General features: G+C 41.4%; 1 protein-coding gene and 1 long non-coding RNA gene across 4 annotated transcripts in view; one reads left to right on the top strand and one right to left on the bottom strand.

The window, feature by feature from the left end:
- The first annotated feature begins 5,126 nt into the window (after nt 1–5,126).
- Nucleotides 5,127–24,330, top strand: part of mnta (MAX network transcriptional repressor a) — a 127,606-nt gene continuing 108,402 nt past the window's right edge. The window contains exon 1 of one of the 3 annotated variants that reach the window (XM_043718301.1): nt 5,127–5,212. In XM_043718301.1, the coding sequence (XP_043574236.1) occupies nt 5,200–5,212 (13 nt within the window). In that variant the 5' untranslated portion in view covers nt 5,127–5,199. Of the gene's footprint in view, nt 5,213–19,218; nt 19,677–20,726; nt 20,792–24,330 lie in introns of those variants that run through there. The other 2 variants (XM_043718300.1, XM_043718302.1) reach the window with 2 other exon arrangements.
- Nucleotides 18,167–19,066, bottom strand: LOC122563958. The gene is made up of 2 exons (XR_006315783.1): nt 18,461–19,066; nt 18,167–18,279 (listed from the first exon to the last, which is right to left on the bottom strand). It is a non-coding gene; the product is annotated as an uncharacterized LOC122563958 (long non-coding RNA).

Below are 24,330 nucleotides of genomic sequence, written 5' to 3'. Positions count from 1 at the left end.
ACAACAGAAATTTCAGAATGGTCCAATCAGAATATATTCTTCCAAAAAACTCTATTAAGGTATTGAATTGACCTAAACTGGAGGCAGCTTTAGTCTGCAGTATATTTATGTGAGGGTGTTTTTAATGTTGATAATGGATTACCACAGTGCAAAGGTTCTCAAGGCTCACTTGCTTGTCCTGGAGCAAACAAATTAATGTGAATAAAATAATTCTGGTTGGAACATTGGAAGACCGATAGCATGCAGGTTTGAAAGTATGACACTCATGTGCTAAATTCCCAATACCTTCTCTCTGACAGACAGAATGTAACAATTAGCCGGCAGATCATGTATGGACCCCAGCCTGCACTCCAATGCGCTAAAGTAAGAAAAAAGTCATTCAATTCATTTTCTCAAAAGGGAAACATTTTGTCAAAATTTTTGGTCTTTCACTCATCAGGACAATTTGCAAGATCAATTCAAGGAGAAGACTAACATTACTACTATGTGATAGGAGATCGGTTGGCAAATGGACTCTGGTTGAGATGTTGCCATGGAGAATGCATCCATTAATGCTGATTGATGATTCATTGCAGAGCTTTGTTTGAATTTTAAATTGGACAAATTGGTTAGTTCCAATTGGCCGGGGCCTTACCCTAAGGAATGAGTCAATGAATGGATGTCACCCAGGGTTGAGCAGGATGCCTGGAGAGCTCCCATTCTCTTTGTCAGATCGAGGCATGGGATTTTGTTTTCCATTCAGAAGAACTGAAAGATGTGATCTCCATTGAATATCTCATCACCAGGCAACTCTAAAAATGGTGTTGCATCTAGAGCACTACACTGAAGTACGATATTGGATAATGTGTTTAGGATATCAGGAGGACTTTTAGAGTGATTCAGGATACAATTAGATGCGAGCTGGGAGGAAATACCTTCAGACTCTAAACTTTGATGGGTCAAATGGCTTTTACTTTCACCTTTGCATGAGTCACCTCAACTGTCCTCAGTGTACCTTCCACTGGTTTGTTTAAAATAAAACAATGTTTTCAGAGGCTTTGGAATAGTTGGGTTATGGTATTATGTGTTGCACAAGTAGACATTGAGAAAAATGTGCAAATTACTTTTGCCATAATTTTAGAACTGCAAACCAAGTTCAATTCAAGATCTCCATTATTGCATTGCTTATGCAGTCTAGTGGGATGAACAACAGTTTGTCAAGAGCATTCTACAGTATAGCCAAATCCTCAAACACTGACAGTAAATCAATAGAGTGTGCTGAATGAAGCATTCCTGTCAGATTATCCTTCCCATATGGTTTCAGTCAGCGATAGCTCAGTGACGTGTTTAGATAATAATCTGGAACATTTGACAAAGTCCAGTCAGAGAATGAAGTCCAGAACTCAGAGCAAATCATTAGACACACATCAACTGATGCTGATTGAATAGCCTGCGAATATTTGTCAGAATCACAAACAGGTTATAATGCTGGAGCTGTTGTTTGTAAAAACACATTGATGTACTTGTCCAGTATCTATTGAACTACCCATATTTTGACTGCATTGATCTGCAGAACAGATTAGATCATTCTTAAAAACAGCTTTCACTTTCATTAAACAGTACAATTTGCAAACTGAATTACACAGATTAGAAAAGTCACAACATCAATTCTTCATTTATGTTATATTCAGTAATCTCACCCAGGGTAGTGTGTGAGCATCACCATTAGCTTCAGGATATTGAATAAATGAATAAAGAATTAACACTTCTGCCAGGCTTTCCATTTTTGAGTATGAACCCCATGAGGATGAACTGAAATGAAATGTGTGTCATACATGTGTTAATGGAGAGCGAGAGTAATATAATGAGTCAACAGAGTGTGCAAGTACCAGAGTGTGTTAATGGAGAATGTGAGTAAGAATACTTCAATGGAGTCTGTGAGTAACACAGTGCGCCAACAGAGTGAATGAGTAACATAGTGCAAGAGTAGCAGAATGCAGGCTAACAGATTGTGCCAAAAGAGTGTGTGAGTAACAAGTGCATGAGTAACAGATTGCGCCAACTGCATGAGTAGCAGAGTTCAGCAAGGGAGTGCATGAGTAATGGAGTGTGAGTGTAAAAATTGAGCTATTGGAGTGCGTCAGTAACAGATTGCACCAATGAAGTGCGAGAGTACCAGAGAGCGCCAACGGAGTGCATGAGTAACAGTGTGTACCAATGGAGTGTGTGAGTATCAGAGTGTGCCAACAGAGTGGGAGAGTATCAGATTACAGCAAAGGGGTCTGTGAGTAACAGTGTGCCAGCGAAGTGTGTGAATATCAGAGTGTGCCAACAAAGTGCGTGAGTAACAGTGTGCGTCAATGGAGTGTGTGAGCATCAGAGTGTGCCAACAGAGTGGGGTGTATCAGAGTGTGCCAACAGTGTGTGTGAGTAACAGAGTGTGCCCACGGAATGCTTGAGTAACAGATTGTGCCAACGCAGTGCCTGAGTATCAGAGTGTGCCAACAGAGTGCGTTAGTACCTGAGTGTGCCAACAGAGTGCAATGTAGGGCTTCTATCTGAAACGTCGATTCTCCTGCTCCTCGGATGCTGCCTGACCTATTGTGCTTTTCCAGCACCACACTCTCAACTTTGATCTCCAGCATCTGCAATCCTTGCTTTCTCCCTGTCCTCTGCAATGGCTTAGTGAGCCACTTAATTGAAGGGCAATGAGGGATAAGTAACAAAGCCCACATGCCATGCAAGAATAAAGGAAAAAGATCTCTTCCACCCCCAGAGCAATGTCCTGTTGGTTTACTATTCTTCTGCATCGACATATCGACCAACAGTGATGTCAAAGGATCTTAGGCAAACTAAGCAATAAAACAAAATAGATTAATTGATCAGTGGAATGGATGTATGAGATTGTATTGCAATTGCAGTGTTAGACAAAACAGTAATGTTAATTTAGTGTAAGACAAGAAAAGAAATGTTGAACACTGCACCAATGGATCAGAAATAAAAATAGAAAATGGTCCAGTTACTTAGCAGAGCAAACAGCCTCTGTGGGGAGAGAAAGTTAATGTAGGTCAATGGCCTTTTACTGGTACTGGAAAAATTTAGAGATGCAACAGGTTTTGAGTAAGTACAGAAATAAGGACTGTGTGCAGGGAGAAAAGGGAGCACCTGGGATAGAGTGGAAGACAAGGGTGATTTTCAAAAATGACCAAAGGTGTGTGATGGTGCAAGGCACACCGGGATGACAATGGGACAAGTAAAGAAAGGAAAGATGTACCTTAAAGGTGATATAAACAGATTGGCAGAATTGTTTTGAACAGCTGCTGCCTGAAAAAAAATCTTCCAATTACAATGTTGGCACCTGCCACAACCTCTGTTCCCTTGTTAGTTATTTCACCCTCTTCCTTTCTGTCCATTACCATGGCAACCTATATGATGTTGAGCTAAGATTTTGACCCTAGTACTTTCCAAACCAGGATTATTATTTAGACCACATTCATATTGCCACTGCATCAGCCCATCTGATGCTGAAAACCTTATCGATGCTTTTATTACCTCCAGGTATTTCAATACTGCACTGACCCACTTCTCATTTTCCATACTTCATACACTATACATCTTAGTCTAAAACTCTGCTGCCCAGAAAATATGAGGCACCCAAGTCCCATTCACCATCCCACTTGGACTCACTAATCTACATTAGCTCCTGGTTTCAGATTGACTCAGTTTTCATATTCTCAAACTTGTCTTCAAATCTTTCCACAGCCTCCTGTAGGATTGTTCTGGATTAGGTGGTCATCTAAACACCAGGCTTTAAGGAGCACCAAACTACACTTTACTTTGCCAAGTAAATGAGAGAAAACGTTCAAACTCCTAATTTTTCTCCATGTTTAATGTTGAGTTGGGTCAGGGGAGGGGTCAGCAGGGTCATAGCTCACCTGGGTAGCCAAACTCTAGGCCCTAGCTTCACTCCTCCCTATCTCTGTAACCTCTTCCAGTTCCACGGCTTTATAAGATGATCAGAAATAGGAGTGGGAGATCATTCAGCATATTGAGCCTGTTCTGTCAGTCAATAAGATCCTGACTGATCTGACTGTGGCCTTTACTCCACATTTTGGCCAGTACCCACTAACTCTTGACCCAACAACATATCTCAGTCTTGAACACATTCAATGACCCAGCCTCCGCTGCTATCTGGGTTGAGAATTCTCAAAGATTCTAAGAGACAAAATTCCTCCCCATCTCTGCCCATTTATAACCTATGTCCCTGGTTCTAGATTCTTTCATGAGTGGAAAAACTGTTCCAAAACGATGTCATAAACTTATGTCTCAATAATATTATCTTTCATTATTTGAAACTCCAGTAAGCAAAGGCCCAGTCTTTTTTTTATTTTTATTATTAAAAATGTTTTCAAATCTTTTACAAAAACAACTTTCTATGTTGAAAAAACCCAAATACAAAAGGATAGAGATAGTATGACCGTGTCATATCACAATACTATTAATGATAAACTACCTACTATTCTACCAGAACAAATGTATCTACATAACTTAAACTAAACTACAATCAAATTAAATAAAAGTTAAATTAAGTTGAATTCAAGTTAAATTCAATTAAATTACATCACATTATTCTATTTCACTCATGGCACCTCCACTGAAGCTCCCAGCCCTGGGAGTACAAAGTTAAAAATCACACAACACTAGGTTATAGTCCAACAGGTTTAATTAGAAGCACTAGCTTTTGGAGCATCACCAGCATCCAACATCAGCATCTCCAAATCATGACTGGGAGCACCAGTCATTGTACCCGTATTTTTGCAGCTTCCCCCTCCCAGGGCCCCATGGGCTGCCCACAACAATACCACTCCCACAACAATACTACAGCACTGGTTAATACTGCCGTTAAGTCTGCTTCTATATAATTCAGAAAGGGCCGCCACGTCTTATAAAGCTGCTCTGTTTTGTGGTGCACCACATTTGTAAGGTAGTCTTGGGGGAGATGCTCCATCACCAGCCTGTGCCGTCACAACATCCAATTCATTAGAATGTTCTTCCTCGCACAGTGCATAAGAACGTTACACAAATTCTTCCCGTATTCCCCCTTACAGGGCAAGTTTGGCAACCTGAGGAGAAGAAATATCGGATACTCCTTGACTTCAATTCCCAGGATTTCCTTTGGCTCCCTTACTATGGCACTCCACTATCTCTGGATCTTGTAACATGACCAAAAACAGTGAGTAAAAATGCCTATACTAATGTTACATTTGGGACATCCTGGAGACGCTCCTCTCTTGAACTTAGCTAGCCTCTCAAGTGCCATATGAGCCCTGTGTAAAATCTTCAATTGCATGGCCTGTGCTTTGTTATATATTGAGATTTTCTTTACATTTTCGCATATATCTTTCCATATTTCCAATGAACTATCCTCTCCTAGTTCCCAATTCCAAATCCCACAGAGTCTTTCCACATGGGCGGCATGGTGGCACAGTGGTTAGCACTGCTGCCTCACAGCACCTGAGATCCGGGTTCAGTTCCCGCCTCAGACCACTGACTGTGTGGTGTTTGCACGTTCTCCCCGTGTCTGCATGGGTTTCCTCCGGGTGCTCAGGTTTCCTCCCACAGTCCAAAGATATGCAGGTCAGTGAATTGGCCATGCTAAATTGCCTGTAGTGTTAGGTAAGGGGTAAATGTAGGGGTATGGGTGAGTTGCGCTTCGGCGGGTCGGTGTGGACTTGTTGGGTCGAAGGGCCTGTTTCCACACTGTAATGTAATGTAATGTAATCTAATCTAATCTCCTAAAGCACTGTAAATGATGCAAAGTACTAACTGAAAGAGCACCCATACACTGGAGCACTCTTTTCTCCACGTCTGACCTGTAAAGCTGAGCCAGGAGTGTGGTCTTCCTCTGTATATAATCCCTAATCTGAAAGTACCTGAAAAGGTGCCTATTAGACAATCCATATTTCTGACTTAGCTGGCTAAATGACATCAAGACCTCCCCCTTGACTAAATCTCCCAGACGGGAGATTCCCTTATTCTCCCATGCCTAAAAGCCGGAGTCCATTGCCCCAGGTTTAAATCCTTGGGCTCCCACCAATGGGGTAAAGGGTGAGGTCTTAAGTCAATTGCCCTCGTCTTGCCTCATTATCCTCCAGGCTTTCACCGTATTCAAAATGATTGGGCTCTTACACTGCTCGGTCACGGACTTCATCTTATCCATAAATAATATATTAACTAGGGGACGCCCCGACTGCGAGGCTTCAACGACAAGCCAAATCAATCCCGAATCCCCCCCCAGTCACCCACATATGCTAACAGGGCGCTTATTTATTATCTCTTCAAGTCCAGAAGGTCCTTCCCCCCTTCACCCTGCGAAAGCTGCAATTCAGTAAATTTAATGAGGGAGCACCTGCGACACCAAACAAAGAACCCAAGCCAACCATTGAGCATCTGTAACACTCATCTGGGTAGCAACAATGGGAGCATTCTGATAGGGTACAACAGGCGAGGAAGAACATTCATTTTAATCAGGATCACGGTCATCCCTCCCACCACTGCAGATCCTGTTTTACCCTCTCCAGTAGTTGTGCACAGTTAGCTTTATGCAGCTGGTGGAAGGCAGGGTTAATAAGGCCCAGTCTTCTTCACCTTTCCACAGTCCCATCATTCTCGGAATCAGTCTGGTCAACCTTCTCTGGAATGCTTCCAATACACATTCATCCCATCTTAAGAAAGAAGCCCACTACTGTACATAATCTCTCAGCTGCACTCTCACCAATGCTCTGCACAGTTTTAACAAGACTTCCCTACTTTTATGGTTGATGCTCCTTGCAATAAAGAACAACATTCCATTTGCCTTCCTACTTCCTACATACTTACATTTGTGATTCATGTGGAATCTCTATACTTCAGCACTCTGCAATCTCTTTCCTGTTGTTTAATATTTTGCTTTCATTTTCTTCCTGACAAAGTGGAAAACCTCACATTTTCTTACACTACACTCCATCTGCAAATTGTTTTTTGCCTCGTCACTTAGCCTGTCAACATCTCTTTGCAGACTCTTTTTACAAGAACTCTACATTTATAAACCTTTGCCTCACATCCATTCCCCAGTTTCTCCAGTTGGCTGGGCTGTCTGTTTTGGAATTTCTCCATAACCCTCTTGCCCTCTCCACCTCACACTCTCTTTAAGACCTTCCTTAAAACCTACTCTATAGACAAAGCCTTTCACCACCTGTTCCAATGTCTTTCTTTGGCTTGATGCCAACTTTTGTCAGATTATGCTCCTATGAAATGACTGGGGGTATTTGCTGTGGTATACAGTCTGTTCTGATATAACGTGATAGTTCTGTTCCTGTGCAATCCCGCATTATAGGAAAATCATGTAAGAGCAGCACCATTTAAACCAATGGGACCATTGTGATATAGCCAATACAGGTAGGGAAAATTCACGTTCTACAAATAATGGTCTAAATTCTTCAATCATGTTATAGCCAATTCATGTTGAAGAAACACGCGTTACAGTGGAACTGACTGTAAATTAAATTTATTGCAGTCTGTGTAATACTGAGCCACACAGATAAGGAAAATTAGTCCTATTGCGAACGGTGATAGTTAACAATTCAGCTGTCTTCAAAGTCCTTGTGCAGAAAATAAAATCTGTACATTGGCTATCCTGGGAATCCTGGTGGAAAATGGGTTTGTGTGGAAGTTGGTTGAGAAGAGAATCAGGATGTACTATGATGCCTTTCATGGATTTCTGACATAGATGGTCTGAACTCTCACAGGTAGACTGGTTCCTTTAGCAAGGAACTGGAAAATGACCTGAGTTCATGAAACTAAACCACAGTGAGTGAAACTTTTCCAGAACAGAGTGCACAAAACCTAGGTGGCACAGTGGCTCAGTGGTTAGCACAGCTGCCTCACAGCGCCAGGGACCCAGGTTCAATCCCAGCCTTGGGCAACAGTGTGTGTGGAGTTTCCTCTGGTTTCTCTGGTTTCTTCCCACAGTCCAAAGTTGTGCAGGTTATGTGAATTGGCCATGCTAAATTACCCATAGTGTTCAGGATTATGTAGGTTAGTCAGGGGCAAATATAGGTTAGGGGAATGGGTTTGGGTGGATTGCTCTTTGGAGGGTCAGTGTGGACTTGTTGAGCCAAATGGCCTGTTTCCACACTGTTAGGATTTTATGAAAATTAGAGCTTTATTTTTTACATCTTTTTCATTTTTTTATGAAAGACACAAGGTGTACGAATCTTTATTCAGTTTCCACCACCAGGAAAAAGAAACACCCGGGTGGCCAGTGACAAGCAGTGCCCTTCTCATCAAAGGGCAATGCTGTGTGATCAAACAGTGAAGGGGAGGGCAGGGATTAAATCAAAATAGAGTTGGAGGGGGAAATAATGCACTCCACTCCCTGCGACGCCCACCTCTCCCTGAACAACTCCAGGGTGTTGGTGGAGACCGCGTGCTCCTTCTCCAAGGACACCCGGGCTCTAACGTAACCACAGAAGAGGGGCAGGCAGTTAGCCCTAACGACCCCCTCCATGGCCCACTGCCTGTACCTGTTTATGGCCAGTTTGGCCAGGTCCAGGAGCAGACCCACGAGGAGGTCTTCAGACCTGCCTTCCCCTTTCCGTACTGGGTGCCCGAAGATCAGGAGCGTGGGACTGAAGTGCAACCAAAAACAGAGATGGAGGATTTTAAGAAAATCAAAAAGGGAGTGCAAAACGCCCACACCCAATATGTACATGGTCTACTGACTTCACAGCACCACAGAACAAGCAATTAGAGCTTTACATGTGATCTCTGTATCGGAAAGTCATATTTACATCTTGGGGTGATTCATTAGATTAAAGCTGTCATATAAGTTGCTATTGTTTTTGCAAAATGTATTAGACATCAGGCAACAAACATAAAAGGACTAAGTGGGTGTAACATATGCTCCACTTGTGAAACTGACATGCTTTCCATAAAAGCCCATATGAATCAAAGAATCACGTGCAATCTACATAATACCTAATGGACTTATTGCCTTTCAAATGTTCTGGTCTCATTGACATGAATTTGATATGGGGACAGGTAAAATCAAGAAAGGTCATTTTAACCCAGAGCTACGTTTTTAAAAAAAACTTATTAAAGAATGTACAAATGCAAAATAGTTATCAACCATTACTCATGGTAACTATGTGTCATAAAGCTGAAGACCAATTTGGGTTTCATTATGAATAGCTTTATTAACCCTGATGTTATTTTGATGCAAAGCCAAATGCATGAGATATATTTTTACTGTTTGGAGTTGCAATAATAAAGTGCAAATCTTAGTGACATTAGAAAAAAATCAGGATAATAGAACTGATATATACTTCTAAAAATATTATTTTTACGTTCTTCCCATTGAATTATTTTACTGAGTACACCTTCCCATTTTTGTGTAATTTTCATCATTTTTTTTCTTCATCCATCTTGTTTGATATACAACAGCTAAATGCGTTGATATATAGTCTACTGGTACCAATGCCCCTCTAACCAGGGACCACCCAGATTGGCTGCTTTTTAACCTGTGGTGCTGTCTGCTAAGAGACATGTCTTAGAATCCCAGTCTTGCTAAGTTGTCATTATCAACCATGGTGGCATGAAGGTTTGCCAGGCTGGTTGGTGTCTGCACACAGGGAGGCAGCTCAAGGGGAGAACTGTTTCTGACGTATTCCCTTGGGGTATGGTTCAAAAGTGTTGTTCTGCTCTCTTAGTTTAGAATGGTGTGTGGCCTGTGAAAAATAATTAAATAGTAATCTCCTGAAAAGACAAATGTGTTTGGATGTTTCCCAGTTTACTGACTAATATTGATCTTCTTCCAACAAAAGAAATTGCTGCTTGTGGGATCTTCCTGTGCATAAATTGGCTGTGGTATTTCCTACATTACAAAAGTGATTCCACTTAAAAAATACTTACTTGGTTGCAAAGAACTCTGGGGCATCCTAACATTGTGAAAGGTGATATGTAAATGCAAATTATATATCTCTTTCATGATTGCTAACTCATTTGGCTGACTACAGTCATGCACTCACTTAGAATTTCAGATACTAACTTTCTTTCTTCTGACAGTATTCCCCTTCGTTTCTCTCCTGATATCAATGAACCCTTGCTCCACTATAGTTTCACAGTAGTCAATTTCTGAAACCAGTTGCTTTCTTTCTTTTTAATTCATCCTGGGGCATGTAGGCATTGCTAGCAAGACTAGCATTTATAGCACACTCCTACACAACTGAGTTATTTCAAAGGGTAGTTAAGAGTTAATCTCAGTGCCATGGGCCTGAAGTCAAACATAGCTCAAATCAGGTGAGATTTTTAATGTAATGGACATCAGTGAACCAAGTCTTGTTTAAGATAATAAGTAGTTTGATGGTCACTGTTCTTGATGTAGTTTTTATTCCAGGTTTATTGAACTACCTGCATTTAAATTCACCAACTGCCATGATTCCATTTGAACTTAAGATTCCAAACCATCTGTCCAGGTTTCTGGACAAATTGTCTAGTAACATAATATGCTAACATACCTTCATAAAAAGTTTGAAGGAATTCATTTTGTTTAAGCCGCAACAGTAAGTATCAGTGGGCTACTCCACTGGTGCAGAATTGAATATAATCATGTGTAATATTCGTATTTATTTCATATTGTTGGAAACATTACACTAAAAGTATTTAATTTTAATGTTAACAGACTATTAACAAGTTTTTTTAAGAAAACATAATTGCTGGCATTGTCAAATGGAGGAGAAAGTGAGGACTGCAGATGCTGGAGATCAGAGCTGAAAATGTGTTGCTGGAAAAGCACAGCAGGTCAGGCAGCATCCAAGGAACAGGAGAATCGACGTTTCATTCCTGAAGAAGGGCTTATGCACGAAACGTCAATTCTCCTGTTCCTTGGATGCTGCCTGACCTGCTGCGCTTTTCCAGCAACACATTTTCACCATTGTCAAATGGAGCTCTATCAAGTGGAGAATTAGACAATAAAGACCACAATGCAACTAGGATTTTGAACAAAATTCAGCAGAGCTCCCACAAGTTATTCCCCACCAGTTAAAGTTGTTTTTCAGAATAAAACAGACAAAGTCCATGGTAATGCCATAACTAACTGCCATAATGGAACTGAGATTGATTTTCTTCTCTTTAACCCTGAGGCTCTGAAGCAAATTGTAGTGCTCCTATTGGAGCCTCAGGCTGAGATCACTGTCACAAAGTGTTAAATTTATATAGTTTATTTTACAAACATTTTGATCTACTCTTCCTGAACAATGGTGAATCATGTGACGGTGTGACACTGCTTCAAAGGATTATTTGGAAACACTAGCTTTCGGAGCGCTGATCCTTCATCAGATGATTGTGGAGTATATACCACAGATATATTCCACGACCACCTGATGAAGGAACAGCACTCCGAAAGCTTGTGCTTCCAATTAAACCTGTTGGACTATAACCTGGTGTTGTGTGATTATTAACTTTGTACACCCCAGTCCAACAGTGGCACCTCCAAATCATGCTTTAGAGGAGGTTACTTGACTTTGTTTTGGGAAACCAGCTTTGCTCATTTCATTAATTCATTGAGTGCAAGTGCTCACTCCTGGGCAATGCAGGTGTTAATGGAATGTGATTTTGCAAATTAGTCCTTGGTATTAAAACAAAAAGGAAACACTACAAACATTGACATCTGAAAGTCAGCCATGATTACTGGAAATAATATGACAGGCCTATCAATATCTATGAAAAGAAGTTTCATATGTGTATATAGTCTGCTAAAAAAGAAAACATACCTTGACTTTGCACTTACAAGAACAAGAATTTATATTTATGTCACAGCTTTAATTTCAAAAATTAGTAGGCCCTTCAGAGGAGCATTGTGAAAATAATGATACCACGCCAACATGTGGTGTTAGGTAAGATGACCAAAACCTTTGTCAAAGAGTAAATAAAAACCAAAAGAACTGCAGATGCAGGAAACCAGAAGCAAAAACAGAAATTGCTAGAAAAACTCAGCACGTCTGGCAGCATCTGTGGAGAGAATTCAGAATGAACGGTTCAGGTCCAGTGACCCTTCATCAAAAAACGATTTGGATGTGCCAGTGTTGGACTGGGATTAACAAAGTTAGAAATCACGCAACACCAGGTTATAGTCCAACAGGCTTATTTAGAAGCACTAGCTTTCGAGGTGCTGCCTCTTCATAAGGTGGCTGTAACCAGTCTGTAACCAGGCTTAAAACCAACTTAAAGCAGCTAGTTTTAAGGAATGTCTTAAAGGAGGAAAATAAAGTAGAGAGGCAGAGAAGTGCAGGAAGGGAATTTGAGAGTTTAGGGCCTATGCAGCTGTGGTTTTATGTGTACTATGTGATTGCCTGAGTCTTTTGTTATTTTTATTCCTGGCATTAGATTGCGAATTATTGAAATAAAATGTGCTGTGTACTGTACATTAAAAGATACATGTCTGTTTTCTGAGATAAATGGTGATTATGTGTGAAAGCTGCCAGAAGATATGTGCAAATCTACCTAATATGGACTTGATGTGAAGGATGTAACATCATACTTTAATGTTGGAAAGGGTTCACAATGGACAGAATGCTGTTTTTCTCTATTGCATGTAAGAGCTTATTAGTTTTGTACAAGTTTTCTTCAGCTGAGCCATTAGATGAATGTTTTTAGTTACAATCATTAGAGCGCAACTTTATGGGCATTTTAAAATTCCTTTTAATTCCATACTATATGGAATTGCATGATAGACCAGATTCTGCATCCACCCAATTTTCCATACATTCTGTAGTCCTCATGGATTGAGAAGAATTTTCAAAAGGAAAGACTCCATGGCAATGAGATATGTGTGTCCCAAACCAAAGTGTAAATGCAGTTTGGCTCGAGACAACATTCTCTAACCAAGGTTGAAGAGAGTAATTCTTTTAGGAGAAAGTGAGGACTGCAGATGCTGGAGATCAGCTTCCTGAAGAAGGGCTCATGCCCGAAACGTCGATTCTCCTGCTCCTTGGAAGCTGCCTGACCTGCTGCGCTTTTCCAGCAACACATTTTCAGCTCTGAAGAGAGTAATTGTCAGTCAACACTTGTCATGGTATTACAATGGAATTTGTCTATTTTATTCCAAAAGATTGTTTTAACTGGTGGGGACTAACTTGTGACACCTCTGCTGAATTTTGTTGATATCCCACATGCCTTGCACTCTTTATATTCTAATTCTCATGTTTTACAGCTCCACTTGACAATGTCAACAAATATGTTTGCTTAAAATAACTTATTTTAGTAATATTAACATTGAAAATCAATACTTTTCGTGTAATATTTCCAACAATCTGGAATAAATATAAATGTCGCACATGATTATATTAAATCCAATAGCAGTTCCACAATTGTCCTTGGATCCATGGATGTTATGAGTTTCAAAAACAAACACAAGTAGATTTCAGATCGGCCAGGACATCACTGTCAAAGAGGAACTTGTATATAATATTTGTAGCACAGAAACAGATCATTCAATCCAATGGGCCCATGCTTCACATCAATGAGTTTCTGCCAAGGATATCGTGTGACTGAATAGGGCAATTCTTCACCCAGAGATTGTTGGGCAAATGGAAAGATACCCCATGACATTGTATGTTTCAAGCCTGCCATATTTACTTCCCTTTCTTTCCTCCTCTCCATCGCTCTGACTCATTATTAAGACACTAAGACTCAGAATGATACAACTTGATAAATAAATTGTCAATATTCAATTCTGAACGATTGGTAGCAAGTTCCTCCCATTCATTAATTTCAAAGGTGTGCTTCAGAGTATCTTGAAAGATTTTCTTTACCCTTCCCTGAAATGTTCATCATCTGAGAGTTGAGAAGACAGGAGCTGTTGGGGGAGATGGTTTTTGGCTATTTGGATACAGCACTAGTTCACTAAAATTGATTTTGCCAAAGATATGACTAAATCCTGAGAGTCTGCTTTCAAGAAGAACATTAACACTTGTTTGGTTTTCCTTCCAATTAAGTCAGAGGAAGTGGTAGAGGCTTCACCACTGGAATTTCTCTACCACTTAGTATATTCAGCCGACACATAGTCCAGGTCTTACTGCAGTACACAAGCGTGATGACGACAACTATCTGCATCCTAAGATTTCTGTTAACCTGTAAAGGTCTTGACTGTCAAACATTTGGGGCCATTGTATGCAGAAGGCTGAACTAGCACAACTGATGCAATGACAAATCTCCTTGTCATGGCTAGCTTTGGGAGCGGTGGCTGACCACTGACCCACTGTGCTGTTCCAGTCACTTGTCAATGAAGATGGGCCGAAAACATCTTGTTTTAAAAATCCTTCCAAATTACTCAGACTGACAAGACTTGGTTGTTGGTGTTCCACACAGGGTTTAATGTTGACACCCCTAGTAAACAGTATTAACATAAAACATTTGGACTTGGGAATCGGAACAACTCAAAAATTTGGGGATGGTGCCAAATCATGGTTAAAATACCCAAGGAAGACTGTGGAAAGCTACACAAAGTTTTTAGCGAAATATCAGATTTAAAATGTAAAGATAAAGTCGACGCAGTCTTACCAGACCATAGAGCTCCTCCCTCATTAGTAGAGACAGCTCGTGGTGGTTTGACCTGGGGGTCACCACACCTCAGGCAAGGGGAGTTATTGAGAAGGAGAGTCCTTCATGGTAACATCAGCCAGTACAGAATTTGAACACATGGTGTTGATCCCCAGGACCTGATCAGGTGTACCCGAGAACTCTGTGGGAAGCTAGAGAAGTGATTGCTGGGCCTCTTACTGAGATATTTGTGTCACAGGTGAGGTGCAGGAAGACTGGAGGTTGGCTAACGTGGTGCCACTGTTTAAGGAGGGTGGTAAAGACATGCCAGGGAACTGTAGACCGGTGAGCCTGACCTTGGTGGTGGGCAAGTTGTTGGTCGGAATCCTGAGGGACATGATGTACATGTATTTGGAAAGGCAAGGACTGATTTGGGATAGTCAACATGGCTTTGTGCGTGGGAAATCATGTCTCACAAACTTGATTGAGTTTTTTGAAGAAGTAACAAAGAAGATTGATGAGGGCATAGCAGTAGATGTGATCTATATGGCATTCGACAGTAAGGCATTCGACAAGGTTCCCCATGGGAGACTGATTAGCAAGGTTAGATCTCATGGAATACAGAGAGAACTAGCCATTTGGATACAGAACTGGCTCAAAGGTAGAAGACAGAGGATGGTGGTGGAGGGTTGTTTTTCAGACTGGAGGCCTGTGACCAGTGGAGTGCCACAAGGATCGGTGCTAGGTCCTCTACATTTTGTCATTTAGATAAATGATTTGGATGCGAGCATAAGAGGTACAGTTAGTAAGTTTGCAGATAGGTAGATAGGATAGTGAAGAAGGCGTATGGTATGCTTTTCTTTATTGGTCAGAGTATTGAGTACAGGAGTTGGGAGGTCATGTTGCGGCTGTACAGGACATTGGTTGGAATATTGCATGCAATTCTGTTCTCCTTCCTATCGGAAAGATGTTGTGAAACTTGAAAGGGTTCAGAAAAGATTTACAAGGATGTTGCCAGGGTTGGAGGGCTTGAGCTACAGGGAGAGGCTGAACAGGCTGAGGCTGTTTTCCCTGGAGCGTCGGAGGCTGAGGGGTAACCTTATAGAGGTTTACAAAATTATGAGGGGCATGGATAGGGTAAATAGACAAAGTCTTTCCCTGGGGTCGGAGAGTCCAGAACTAGAGGGCATAGGTTTAGGGTGAGAGGGGAAAGATATAAAAGCGACCTAAGGGGCAACATTTTCACGCAGAGGGTGGTACATGTTTGGAATGAGCTGCCAGTGGATGTGGTGGAGGCTGGTACAATTGCAACATTTAAGAGGCATTTGGATGGGTATATGAATAGGGCGGGTTTGGAGGAATATGGACCTGGTGCTGGCAAATGGGACTAGATTGGGTTGGGATATCTGGTCGGCATGGACGGGTTGGACCGAAGGGTCTGTTTCCATGCTGTACATCTCTATGACTCTATGTCACTCTGCATAACAAACCAGGTATCCAGAGAACTGAGCTAACCCATCTCCCATTTTCAGAATTAACATGCAAATTAAAAATTAATTTCAATAATTAAATGTGAAGTAGTCTTTTTGGTAGGAGGAATAAAGAGTTCAAAATAATCCTTGGAATATGAGAGTCTAAATTGTGTGTAAAAGTAAAGGAATCTAGGTATGCAAGTTTATAAATCATAAGATGTAGCATAAGTTAACAAGGACATAAAAAATTAAAACAATCACTGAGGTAATTTCCAGAGCAATGGAACTGAAGGTGAATGAAGTTGTATTAACCATCTGTAGTACCACATTTGGACTATTATGTACAATTCTGGGCTCTATGTTTGATACAGAGGCACTGGAGGTGAAACAAAAATGATTTACAAGAGTTACTCCAGAACTCGGAGGTTAGAACAATTAGACAAGATAAAAACAATTCATAGGTGTTCAATAAAATAGAAGTAGAGATGATTCCACCACTGGGAGTAGTCCAAACTTGTAGTAAGTATAGTAATGAATAAATCCAACAAAGAATACAAGAGCAATGCATTTATCAGACTATGATTAGAGTAGGTTTTGTTTCAAGCAGATATCAGAGGAATATAGAGCAAGACGATTTCTGGAAATATATCAAGGATCAAATGAGTTATCTGTAACTACATATTACTCAAGCACCCAACAATAGGGAGGGATAAAACAGCCAGACTCCCTGTCTATGATTGTTGTCCTGTAGTTACTGCTGGAAATTATATGAACATCTTACGTTTGTGCAGCACTTTTAATTTACTAAAGGTACTCCCAAGGCTTCACAATAGGAAACAAAATTTGACATTCAACCAAATAAGGAAATATGTGATCGGGGGACAAAAGCTTGGGAAAGAATCTGGTTTTCAATTGCCTCAAAAAAGGAAAGATAAAGCAGGTTAGGGAGGAAAGTACAGAACTTGGGTATGGTTGTCAATGACACGGTTAGAAATCAATGCTGCACAGTCAGAATTAGTAAGCATTAAAAAATGTCATGGTGATGTAGCTCATCCTGCTGCAGCTGATTCTTTCAATGATTTAGCCAATTAATCCCATCACTGAGCTTTGCCTCCCCCAAAATATACTTTATTCGTAAAATTTGTAAACAAATATTACAAAAAAGTATTGAATGTTAAAGAATTTGCACTTAAATTCAACTTGCTTGTTGATACAATGCAGCATGTTTGTTCCCTTTTAAGGTTACCACATAGAATTGTAATGCTTACAATATATATTCTGCGTTAAGCATACAGAAGGCAGAATGAAATCACATTGGGAATTACAGAAAGTGCATTAGAAATAAATCTTCTTCTTGCATTGTATTCCACTCCGAGGTATCTCGACACAATTTCAACGATGTTTACAATGGCTTACTGAGGGTTTCCAGTTTCTCAGAGTAGTATAGCAGGAAGTACCCGGGCAGAGATCCCGCCCACTTTACCCTGCGCCACCGAACAGACTAGATTTTGGTGCTTGTTTAGAAACTCTAGCAACCAGGCATTCTACCAAACGGCTTTCACAATCTGCCCAGAATCGATCATCTTTTTCTGCTGCGCTTCAGGGACGTTAGGAGCTGATCCTTCCCTGTCAGACTTGCGGAGAAGGTATTTTGCCTAGACTTTGCATAAAATTGTCAGCGAGTGACAGGCAGTAACAGCTCAGTCCACATTCGTTCCCCATTGGCCAGCAAATGAATTAAGGATGGCCGCGTCATCAGCTAACTGTGCAACTCTATCCTCAGCATGACCCAACACCTTCAGCATATACCGGGGAACATCATTGAGAAATGAATGAATAACCAGAGGGCAGTAGTGAATCACGGGTCTGAGAATGCAGTTCAGTCGGACGGTTTGATTTAAAAGGGAAAGGGGCTTGTTATTTCGCAGAACTGTAGTTCAGTCTATGTACAAAGTTGCTGCTGTCAAATATTTAATTCTGCGATGGCTTACACCCAGATTTGGAAATTGAGGATACCCCCTCCCCCAGAAAGGAGACAGAACAATCCCGAACGTTTATTTTGATTTTCCAATATGTGATTTTTTTGTCCAACACTCCTAGTATTATTAACCGCCTCTCCAAGAATTGGCACTTTGGAGTATAATCTATAAATACATTTTATTTTAATTTTCAAACATTAACTTTCGTCCTCCGCGCCTTTCAACACTTCCATGTATTGCTGTTAATGGCTTCTCTCAATCTGCTCCAGCACCTAAAACGTTAAAGATAAAATGAAACGTGTGACGTCCAGTTAACGAGTTTAAAGCCAGCGCAGCCTAACGCCACCGCCCCCTTCGCGCCAATAATGTATTTCAATATCATTTTGTATCGTGAATAATTCATTATCACAGTCACTGGCTCAGAGGCTATAAAGATTCCACTGAAATTTGCACCTTATTCCACAAGTCGACCTGTAACTGACTATGGCTCGACTCCAGCGTTAGATCCGCCCCTTTAAATATCATGCGTCGAGTTCGTTCCAAACTCCGCCTTCACCACGTTGTTCTTCTGCTGTTTTGTCAAACACGACTTTGCACTCTTCCGCATCCTCTGCCTCCCGATACCACACCCTGCCGACTGCGAGCCGCCTCCATTTTGTACATTTCTTACCCCAAAAGAAAACGCACGGTCGTGCCATACAAGAACCCCCCTTGCTAATCCGCCCACAGACCTGTGGCGCACGTTGGACTGTTGTGGATTTCCAGCGTGTCCATGTTACACACAGAATATAACGCTAAAAGGCAAAGGCACAGACTCCTCAAGTGACAGCGCCCTACATATGAGCATTGACTCTTGCTCTAAATGAATGAAATCGTTTCCAGCAAAACCAAACTCTCCTCCCCCACCATTGAAATAAAAGTTATTTTCAGTCGCCGTCTCTTTATTTTAATAATCCGCGATGGATTAACGCAGGTGGGCGTCCATGTGAAAATACTACTGTTAAGCCTTCTCCAGTGTGATTGGTGTGAGAGTCGGGGCGGATCAAATGAGATGTAAATGAGCAGCACGATGCGAGTCGAGCTGGTTGTTTGGAAACACTGGTGAATGTCTAGCGAACGTTTCGTCTCAATCGGATACATTGCAGCTTCGGATTGTTATTTAACGTTCGATATTGGAACGCGGCGCTTCCGCAATGAGTTCGATCCCGATTCGCTGAAGGCGAGAGTCCCAGGAATTCAGGGGACGTTCAGTTAAAAAAAATCTCAAGCATCTCCCGTTTCGACGTGAGATCTGGAACGTAGTTTGCGTCGGACTGCTAGTGGGCAGTATTACTGCTTGTTGTGATTACTGGATTTTGGGGCTGTATACTGCGCCATCTTGAGACTTCTTTTTCTCCCCCCCCCCCTCATCTGAAAGATTCCGGGGGGTTTAAAGGATATCTCGTTTGCTCTTCTACTCGGTCTGCTGGGCCTGTAGAAGGCGGCCAAATTAAAACTTAGTGAACCCCTCCCCCCCCCCCTTGGTTGTTTGCTCCCACAACCACAAAAAAAAAGAAAAATCACCCCCTTTTTAAGAAAAAGTGATTGATAGGATCGAGCATGAGTATCGAAACACTGCTGGAAGCTGCAATGTTTTTGGAATTGCAAGCGCAACAACAGAAAACACGTGGTAAGAGAGCGCATGGATGTAACATTTCTCTCTCTCTCCTCTGACCAATGCGGATACTTGTCTGTTTTTTTTGTTAATCTGGCCCGGTTTTCTGAAAAATCCGCGTGGCCTTTCATTATTACACGATCCTCTTTAGATTGTTGCACTTTGGATGTTACATTGTATTGTTACATAGAGTGATAGTACTAGACATTGTCATAGTGTTTTGGCAGGAAATGATAACGTGATTATTTTCATTCAGAATTTTTGAGACAAGTCATTTAACGTAAAATACAGGTTTTCCGGTAAATCCACGTAATTAGGATCAGTCAGCATCGATCTAGGTTTCCGATGTAACTGACATTATTTTTTTCTCTGTGGAGAGCCACACATTTGTAATAAGGCTGACACGTGGAGATGTTCAAATGTTGGATAATGCTATCCAGTTATAGTGCACCAAAACCAGTCGATTGTACGGTAGTGCTTATGATTTAAGGAATTCTTTTCCAGGGGCAGGGCCGAGGGCAGACGTGCAAAAATACTGTAGTCTGTTTGCATAATGACGTGTCGTGGCATGGGGTGGAGGTGTCATATGATACTTGGTAGTTCCGCTTTTTTTTGTTGCAATTTTTATCAGTTGTTGTTTGAGTAAATCCGACAGTCTTTGATTGTTGAATGTAACCGATGGCGGAAGAGGCAGGGAGATACATTGTAATGAGGGATGTCGCAGAGTCGGCGCTGCTGGCATTTCCCTCAGCCCGATCTCCACGAGCTATTGTTAATAATAGTGCCAGTGTATTTTGTTCAGCCTGACGTGTCTGACTCCTCCCCGCTACCACGTGCATTGGGACAAGCCTGCTTTCTGTAAATTCAGATCCACTTGTTACCGATTCAGAAGCTCCACAGCAGCAGCACACGTTACAAATATAGTGCGATTTGTTCATTTCCACTGTTCAATTGTCAATTGACCGATCTTCCAGACACCCGTCTCCCTTACTTAACAGCTCCCCAGTACCCTCCACCCCTTTTGCTATTTCCCTTTAAATTCCAGCCTTGCTGTCACACAATCGCGTTTCCTGACGGTCGTGGGCGGTGATTGCTTTATATTCCACACAACTGTGGGCACTTCAGACGAGGTGATTATACCCGCGACGGTCAATTTTAGATTAACTCATATCACACAAGGGTACAATACGAAAAGACATTGATGCTTTTCCGGGCGGGGAGATGTCTTAAAACACTCCCGATTTAAATAACATCCACACTTCTCATTCACATCCGTGGACTCAGGTTTCTCCACTGTCCCCGGTACCATAAAACATCGTCCCTAAACTGCTTTATGGTTTCGCCACAGACCCCAATGAGGAACCACATTCAGAATTGAGTTTAGCATCCTCGTCACGCTGTTACTGTTCGTTTTTTTTTGACACTGGTTCATATTGTTGAAAAACAATGGATACTGGTGACATGGCTGGAGGAAATGGCCGGGGGGATTGTTTTGTGAAAGAGTTGTCCTATTCTCAGGCACCTTTAGAATGCAGGAAAATAGCCAGATCGATGCCCCTTCCATTCCCACCCACCCCCATCCTCAGGGAGTTGACAACACTGCGTTCCAATCAAAACCTGGCTAGTGGATGCCTTTTTGGAAGTTGAAATCGCCGGTGAAATAAATAGGAAAAGCTGGTTTTCTCGGGTTTCTATCCAGATAGGAGTTTAAGAAACAGAAGGAGGCATATGTTATATGGTCCAAGGGCCTTACCATTAAATGTGTAAGTCCTGCCCTCATTTGTTTTACCAAAATGCAATGCCTCATATTTATTTAAATTAAACTCCTGTTACTTCTCAGCCAATTGCCCAATTGATCACAATCCCTTTGTAATTTGAGATAACCTTCTTCATTGTTTTGTTGTCATCCGCAAACTTACTAACCATGCCTCATAAATTCTCATCCAAATCGTTTATATAAGTTACAAACAAAAATGGACCCAACATCGATCTCTATGGAACACCACGAACTTACTACAACGTCCTCAGATACACTTATAGAGATGTACGGCACAAACAGACTCTTTGGTCCAACTCGTCCATGCCGACCAGATGTCCCAACCTAATCTAATCCCATTTGCCAGCACCCAGCCCATATCCTTCTAAACCCTTCCTATTAATATACCCATCCAGATGCCTTTTAAATGTTGTAATTGTACCAGCCTCCCCACTTCCTCTGGCAGCTCATTCCATACACGTACCACCCTCTGTGTGAAAAAGTTGCCCCTTAGGTCCTTTTTAAATTTTTCCCCTCTCACCCTAAACCTATGGCCTCTAGTTCTAGACTCCCTCACTCCAGGGGAAAATACCTTGTCTATTTACCTTATCCATGTCCCTCATGATTTTATAAACCTCTATAAGGTCACCCCTCAGCATCTGATGCTCCAGGGAAAACAGCCCCAGCCTGTTCAGCCCCTCCGTCCAACCCTGGCAACATCCTTCTAAATATTTTCTGAACCCTTTCAAGTTTCACAACATCCTTCCGATAGGAAGGAGACCAGAATTGCATGCAATATTCCAAAAGTGACCTAACCAATATCCTGTAAAGCTGATCTCCCAACTTCTATACTCCATGCTCTGACCAATAAAGGAAAGCATATCAAACACCTTCCTCACTATCCTATCTACCTGTGACTCCACTTTCAAGGAGCTATGAACCTGCACTCCAAGGTCTCTTTGTTGAGCAACACTACCCAAGACCTTCCCATTAAGTGTATAATTCCTGCTCTGATTTGCTTTTCCAGAATGCAGCACCTCTCATTTATCTAAATTAAACTCCTTCTGCCACTTCTCGGCCCATTGACGCATCTGATCAAGTTCTGTTGTACTCTGTGGTAACCTTCTTCGCTGTCCACTACACCTCCAATTTTGGTGTCATCTGCAAACTTACTAACTATATCTCATATGTTCGTATCCAAATCATTTATATAAATGACGAAAAGCCACGGACACAGCACTGATCCTTGTGGCACTCCACTGGACACAGGCCTCCAGTCTGAAAAACAACCCTCCACCACCAGCCTTTGTTTTCTACCTTTGAGCCAGTTCTCTATCCAAATGGCTAGTTCTCCCCGTATTTTATGTGATCTAACCTTGCTAATCAGTCTACCCTGAGTAATCTTGTCGAATGCCTTACTGAAATCTATATAGATCATGACCACTGCTCTGCCCTCATCAATCCTCTTAGTTATTTCTTCAAATAAACTCAAGTTCGTGAGACATTGATCAGATCCCAGAGATTTATCCACCTTCATGTTTTTTTAAGACCTCTAGCACTTCCTCTTCTGTAAAATTGACTGTTTTAAATATACTTGTATTTATTTTCCCGAGTTCCCTAGCCCCCATTTCTTTTTCCACAGTAAAAGATGTTGCCAGGGAGAGGCTGTATAGGCTGGGCTGTTTTCCCTGAAGTGTTGGTGGCTGAGGGGTGACCTCATAGAGGTTTATAAAATCATGAGGGACATGGATAGGGTAAATAGACAAGGTTTTTTTTCCCTCAGGGTAGGAGCATCCAGAACTACTGGGCATAGGTTTATAGTGAGAGGGTAATAGTTTAAAAGGGACCGAAGGGGCAACGTTTTCATGCAAAAGGTGGTGTGTTTATGGAATGAGAGGAAGTGGTGGAACATTTAAAAGGCATCTGGATGGATTCATTATAGGAAGACTTTAGAGGAATGTGGGCCAAATGCTGGCAAATGGGACTAGATTAATTTAGGATATCTGGTTGGTATGGACAAGGTGGACCAAAAGGTCTGTTTCCATGCCTTTAAAAACTGACATGAAATTACCATTTGGTATCTTTCCCATTTGCTGTGGTTCCACACATAAATGATCTTGTTGATCTTTAGTGGGCCTTAAGCACTCCCTAGTTGCTCTTTTGCTCTTAATGTACTTGTAGAATCTCTTTGGATTGTCCTTAACCTCATCTGCCAATGCTATCTCATATCCCCTTTTTGCCCTTAAGCGGGAAATCTCCTGAATTTCCTCTTAAGAATGCCACTACATCCCTTATATTCTTCAAGAGATTAACTTGATCCTCAGTTATTCTTGACCAGAGCCTCAATATCTTTATTGATCCATTGTTCCATTCTCTTACAAGCTTTCACTCTAACAGGAACATAATACCTCTGAACTCTTGTTATCTCATTTTTGAAAGCCTCCCACTTGCCAGTCATTCCTTTACCTGTAAGCAATCTACTCCAATCAACTCTTGAAAGTTCCTGTTTCATACCATCAAAATTTGCCTTGCTTCAATTAAGAACTTTAACATTTATCCAATACCTATCCTTTTCCATAACTATTTCAAAATTAATAGAATTATGATCCATGTGTCCTTCACCTCTTTTATGAAACAGCAGAATTTGCAGTCTGGGCTTGCAAATGATAACTACTGGGTCACAATAGCCAAGGGTTTGAGAAACACCAAAGCAGAAATTGCTGGTGAAAAACCAGCATGTCTGGTAGCATCTGTGGAGAGAAACAGAGTTAATGTTTCGGGTCCAGAAATGTTAGAGAAAACCATGAGTTAACTGAATTGTAAGCCAGTTAGACACGTTGTCGTGGGAACTTTGGTGTATGAGAAGAAAATGTTTCTGGGAAGGAGGAAAGGAGTAGATTGTTTAAAAGTGCT

The sequence above is a fragment of the Chiloscyllium plagiosum genome, chromosome 28 (genome assembly GCF_004010195.1).
Source record: "Chiloscyllium plagiosum isolate BGI_BamShark_2017 chromosome 28, ASM401019v2, whole genome shotgun sequence".
In the NCBI taxonomy this organism is placed as follows: Eukaryota; Metazoa; Chordata; class Chondrichthyes; order Orectolobiformes; family Hemiscylliidae; genus Chiloscyllium; species Chiloscyllium plagiosum.
The sequence above is the reverse complement of the archived record's forward strand: the minus strand, read 5'-3'. Positions and strand labels throughout refer to the sequence as shown.